This window comes from Prosopis cineraria, unplaced genomic scaffold, assembly GCF_029017545.1.
Source record: "Prosopis cineraria cultivar Desert tree isolate PC_DT_omini unplaced genomic scaffold, ASM2901754v1 PC5, whole genome shotgun sequence".
NCBI lineage: Eukaryota > Viridiplantae > Streptophyta > Magnoliopsida > Fabales > Fabaceae > Prosopis > Prosopis cineraria.
Genome location: NW_026555336.1, coordinates 31,189,338 through 31,195,360, shown reverse-complemented (window position 1 = coordinate 31,195,360; position 6,023 = coordinate 31,189,338). Strand labels below are relative to the sequence as shown.

The following is a 6,023-nucleotide window of genomic DNA, read 5'->3' as shown; positions in this document are numbered from 1 at the left end:
TTAGTAATTTATATACTCTTAAGTAGTTTGTGTATTATTAATAGGCATGAAATGAAATTAACATAATCTACATATCAATTAATTTCTTTTTTTTTTAAATATCATGACCCATTTTGAATTTTGCGTCAATACAAGACAACTGTCCTAGTTGAAGGATTTTGTAAAGTTATAAAATTTATACATGAATTTTTATACTATAAAAAATATTAAAATTTAAACAATAAAAATTATACATTAATTTTTATAAAATTATAAAATTAATTTAATTATTATAAAAAAAGATAATACATAATTTTTAATCTAAGGGAATGGGGAATCCTAACCCTCCAAAAACCTTCCATCAAACACATCCTAACCTTGTAAGCCTCAATCTAATTTAATCACCACATGAATTACTATATTAACAGTAAAAATTAGAGCAGAATTACTTTGATCAAGCCGAATTTGGGAAGGAAGCCAAAGAAATCACAAGAAAATGTCAGAAAGAGCATTACATCGGACATGCTCATAGTGGATACTACAGGCTACTGAGTTTGATTCTCCCACTTTTGATTCTCGTATTTCGTCCAACAGTTATTCCAAAGTTACTCAGCAGCATATAGCCCGAGAATCGTCCATGTCTTCGCTTTGATCGCACCACCCTCCTTCCGCCACAACCCTAACCCTAATTCTTGTTTTTTTGTTTCATATCCTAAGGAAATGTGCTCTGCTGCTTCATCTCTTTCCTTCCTCTTCCTTTCCACCAAGGCACGCTCACCTCTACAGCGAAATAACAGCCCCATTTTCAACCCTCCTAGACCATTCCTCTGCTTCCTCCGACCCTCAATTTCCAGACGCCAAATCTCCGCTGCAATCGCTCAGAATAATCTTGGGCTTTCGTGGGTTTCTCCAAATGAGAATCCTTCCGACAATTTTGGTGGTTGGGCGTTTGTCGAGTGTCCGGTCCCCCAGAGAAGGAAGAGAGGTAATTTGCAAATTTTGCTTCGTGAACGCAATTTTGATGACAAGGTTGAACTAAAACATCTTTGCAGCATTTCCTTCGTATGTGGTAGTTGGCATTGGTACTTCACTGGTTGTTCTGGCTGCCGTCATCGCTAGCTTTTCATTATCGAGGAAAGGTCAGCTATGAGATTATTTTAGGCTTTAAGCCTTAAGGTGTTTTTCAGGTTGGTTAATATCTCACAAAATTGTGGTTGCAGGTTTTAAGATTCAATTTGGAGGCCCATTGCAAGTTTTGCATGGAATTTTGAGCCCTTTGAAAGTTCGGGGGGATCAAATCAAAACTGCAGAGTCTGACACATCTAATGAGAAGGATTTGATGTCGGAGGTGACCGAAGAAACCGTCCCTATTTCTATTACAGAAACCGCTACATCTGGTATGTGGGGAGTGCCTCTTCCATTTTTCATGTGACACAGTTAATTTGTCTTGCATGTATTACAGCATAGGTCTTGATTGTAATTCCATTACCCTTATTTTTTCGTCATCCAGTTCTGATTGGTCTGTAATGTCATTTTCTTCTGAATTCTCTGGTGTTTTGCTGTCTTTGTTGTTTTAATATATCATCCATCTAATTTCCTCCCCTCACACCCAAAAAAAAAAAAAAATCTGCAGCTGTAGACAAGCCAGAGCGTGTTATAATTCCTCTGTCTGTCGATTCTACACAAGAAGAAGCCCTGTCACTCTTGAAGCTGCTGAAGGTTTGTTTCCAAAAGTACTATCTTTAATAAATGCAGGAGACAATAGTGTCCCCCCAAATTGAGTTGACAGTACATACAATTACGGGATCATTTTGTAGTGTTTATCTAGACTAATAGAATGTGATGCATTTGACCGCCTGGTTCTTTTGTCCTGAGTCTTGAACTAATATTTAGCTTACACACACAAATCCCATGAATATTTTAGGTTCCAAATTGCTTTACCACTTTTGATTTATCATAAAGATACAACTTACATGAATTTCTGCTTCCTACCTGGAATATCAACTTGTAGTTTTTGTCTACTTGCTTTTTTAATTTTTATGTTCCAAATTCCAGTAATTAGCTATGAAACTACATGACATTGTGATATTTATTGGACCTTGGGCTCGACTTCTTAGCAAGAGTATTCTGATTTTTATGTATTTGTATAGATAATTGAAGATGACGTGGAGGCTCATGAATTGTGCACAAGAAGGGAATTTGCAAGATGGCTGGTTAAATTAAATTCTTTTCTGGAACGGTTAGTGTCTGACCTAATGCATGAACACAACTTTCTAGTTGGGAATGTTTTGGAGATGAAACTTTTCTTTTTCTGTGATTTTTTAGTAAATGGATTCCTTTGTCTTTCAGAAATTTAAAACGCAGAATTGCGCCAGTAGTTACAATCTCTGGGTCATTGGTTACTGCTTTTGATGATATCAGGGTTGAAGACCCAGATTTTGCGGCCATTCAAGGTAAAAGATGATTGATCTATACAGACTATACTCCTAGAAGAAAATCTGTTTTCTGTGGGCAGAAGTTTAATTTTTTCCCTCAATTTACAATTAAAGCCTTAGCAGAAGCTGGTGTTATCCCTAGCAAATTATCTTCAAACAGTTGGTTCAATGCTGGTGGATTTGAAGGTCAAGAGAACATGAAATTCTTTCCTGATAGGTAAATTTATACTTACCCTTTTCCTCTTCAATGAATTTCTGTTTTGCTTTACTAATTATATGTGCAGATTCATTTCACGACAAGATTTAGTGGACTGGAGAGCGCAATTTGAGTATGAATTTTCCCCTGAAGTACTTGATCAGGTAAGATGTATTTGGAAGATGTGTTTGTAAAGTTGTCTCAAATGTACAAAATATGAAACTCAATGTGCCTATCAGCTCTTAAAACCTGACTTGTCTACAGTCCAGATATCAACTAAAAAAGTGAGCTTTATGGATGTGAAGGAGATCGGTTCTCATGTGTCCCCAGCACTTTATGTGGACATGTTGGCAGGGGATAGGAGCTTGCTCAGAAAAGTTTTTGGTATCATATCGCAGTCTTCTTCTCTGTTTAAAAATGTGCAATATTTTCCTTCTCACTTCCAGGCATCCTTTTATCATATGCTCGCAAAATGTTGTGTGTCCTCTATATCTCATATATAAGGGATTTTGATAATTGAGAGCTGTCTTACACTCGCAGAAATTTGTAATTTTTTCCAAAGATAATAGTAAACAGCAGCAGTCAGGTTTTGGTAATCAATGTTTTCTCCTAATGATAGGAACAACGAATGACGAAGTTCAAGTTACTGTGGAATCACTCAAACGAAGTAGTTGAACCAAATGTGATTAGCAGAAATTGAACTCACAATGATTTTGCAGGATATTTTTTTATGCATATTCCATTACAATTCACCCGTAGACAAAAGTGAATGTATGGAAAATCAGGCTTCTTAAATTTTCTTTAAGATGTGGATTATTGTTATGAATCTAAGGCTAGGAATGTCACAATGAAGAGCAACATCTGTAAACTTACTGTTATAGGACAGAGCAAGCGATTTCAGCCAAACAAGCCTTCAACAAAAGCACAGGCAGCTGTGGCTTTGACAAGTGGCAGTGTGAAGGAAGCAATTTTTTCTGAATTGTCAAGAATAGAATCTGAGAATTCTGCTAGACAAGCTGAGGCAGAAGAGATAAGGTCTGAGTTGCTTGGAAGAGGAGACATACAGAAGTTTTGGGATGAGAAGTTTAATGAAGAAAAATTCCGTGGTTCTGAAGTAGAGAAGCATTATCATGCTGCATTAAAGAATTTGGAAGAAGAGAAAGTTAATTTAGATAGGACATATGCTGATTATTTAAAAGAGAAGGCAGCAATGGATTGTCAGAGGCAGCTGCTACTTAGTGTAAAGGAAGAGGTTGATGAAATATCGGAAACACTTTCATCAGAGAGGGTTACCTATCTAGATGAAAAGCATGTTGTACAGCAGTCGCTCAAAGATCTGGAGTCCAAGCATGAAGAAATGCTTGATAAAAAATCTACACTGGAAGCTGAGAAAGAAGCTCTTCAGATTATGCGGTGATATATATTCTTTCCGCCCCTCTTTAATGGTTTTAGTATTTAACTTTTGTTATTTGTTTGATCATACTTGATTTTAGTGTCCGATCAAGCACCTATGTTGTTTGTTATTTGATGGTTAGTTATACTGGTACCATCAATTCCATTGGCATTGTCATTTGATAATTTTCTTGGATTTTTTACAAACAGAAATGAAAGCCTTTTTTCTAGCACTCTGTTTGTACTTATATTACAGAATGCAGCAAGGCTGCAGTTGTGGAAACAGTTTTTGATATGTCACATTGAATGGTTTGTGCTTCAGAGTATGTTTGCTAATTTTCAGATAGCATCATGATGCCAGATCTCTATCTAAACTGTCTTAGCGGGGGCCAGCTAATGCCTAGCCATCGAATGTTTCATTTCTTTACACCCTGTACTATAACCCCTGAACAAGTCTAGTTGTTTATGATGCTCAGATGCTTTGTTTATAGGTGGCAAGATGATGTTTGAAATGTGCGAAATTGCATGGGCAACTGCATCCACTTTTAACATAATCAAGTAAATAATTTAGATATTTGTGGCTGTGAAGTTGAGCATTATTTGACCACTAGGTTGTTGCCTTCTAAAGTTTGCAACGATGCCTTTTATATATTGGTATAGATGAGATGTGCAGTGTGCTGGCAGAAGAGCTAATCAACCTTGTTAAGTGTAACAAGATTTATATTTTTTATTATATTCGGAGGTGAATGTGAATCTCATTGGAGCAATTATTGCAGATCTTGGGTGGAGGACGAGGCAAGAAGAAGCCAAGCTCGAGCAGCGGTTCTAGAGGAGGTAGGGCGAAGATGGAGAGGGACAACGAAGCTTGAATAGGCAAGTTCTATGGGTGTAAATTTATCCTGTTCTGGTTGATTTAGAAAAATTCCTTAGCTCCAGTCTTGATGCGGATTCTCTGAACATTTATTGTACACTGGTGTTAATTGTAAACGATAATAATGTACAATTGTTTGGGAGGGTTTTGGCTTTGGCTATGGCCATGATTCAGGTTCCGATCGGGAAGTCATCTTAAAGCTTTTTTCTCAAGTCTTGACTAAACTATTTCATAATCTAGCAATATTCAATATTTTCTTCCTTGTAATATATCGGAGGTATTTTGTGGGTGAAATTATCGTCTTTATCTCTTGGAATTTCTAAAATTTTATTCCAAAAATATTACGTTCTTGAAAGCCTTGCAAATCTTGGATATCATGTTTAGGAAAATATTAAGACAAGATGTCGTCTCTTGAAGCCTAGCATGTTCATGTTTATATATATTTGGTATTTTGATCTTAGTTATTGTTAAGATAATATTTGGTCTAGGTTCTCAAGGCTTAGGGTTTCGATTTCAAATTTTTTATAATAATTAAATGCTATGAGGAGAGAATTCCTTTTTTTTTTTTTAATCAATTTAGTTAACCCCTTGGGAGAGGCCTTGTATGTTTGAGTGTTGCTGCAATTAAGGCAACTCTGATTGAAATTTAAACTGTTCTCTAATTTTCTCTAATGTACCCGGGGAGCTCTGTTTCTGACGTATTAATTTTGTTTTCTGTTTTTTATTAACTCCGGTAATTTTCCTGATGACCTTATCAGTTGTATCAATTTTATGCCATTTTTCATATACAGATGAAGATCGTCAACAGGTAGTCATGTTTTGCATGTCTAGAGAATCTGGTAGTCTTGCGAATAGTTGAGTAGACCAGGAGGTTGCCTTGTATTGTTTAGTATCATATCAAAATATCAAAAAATATAATATAATTAAATCTCCCAGACTGTTCGTTAATTATAAACTTGGACTTTTATGTATACATTTAAAAGAAAGAAAAGTAAACAAGTAAAATCATATGAACTTTTATTCATTTCATGCAATTCTATCTCTTGAAAATATGAGAGTAAAATCGACTCATTGTCCACAAGCATTACTGGATAGGATGGCGTGGTACTTCCAGAAACCACTGGGTTTTGGATTAGATGATATTTTTGGC

General features: G+C 35.9%; 1 protein-coding gene across 3 annotated transcripts; it reads left to right on the top strand.

The window, feature by feature from the left end:
- The first annotated feature begins 461 nt into the window (after window positions 1–461).
- LOC129311306 (uncharacterized) lies at window positions 462–5,125 on the top strand. Of its 3 annotated transcripts, XM_054953528.1 has the most exons (12): window positions 462–964; window positions 1,032–1,118; window positions 1,200–1,376; window positions 1,613–1,698; window positions 2,130–2,218; window positions 2,329–2,432; window positions 2,529–2,631; window positions 2,699–2,774; window positions 2,880–2,994; window positions 3,492–4,023; window positions 4,494–4,560; window positions 4,779–5,125. In XM_054953528.1, exons 1-11 carry the CDS (start codon window positions 700–702, stop codon window positions 4,510–4,512), a joined length of 1,653 nt encoding a protein of 550 aa, XP_054809503.1. In that variant the 5' UTR covers window positions 462–699; the 3' UTR covers window positions 4,513–4,560; window positions 4,779–5,125. The 3 variants fall into 3 exon arrangements, with proteins under 3 accessions (XP_054809503.1, XP_054809502.1, XP_054809501.1); XM_054953527.1 differs by having other exon boundaries at window positions 4,494–5,125; XM_054953526.1 differs by lacking the exon at window positions 4,494–4,560 and having other exon boundaries at window positions 467–964.
- Window positions 5,126–6,023: the final 898 nt, after the last annotated feature.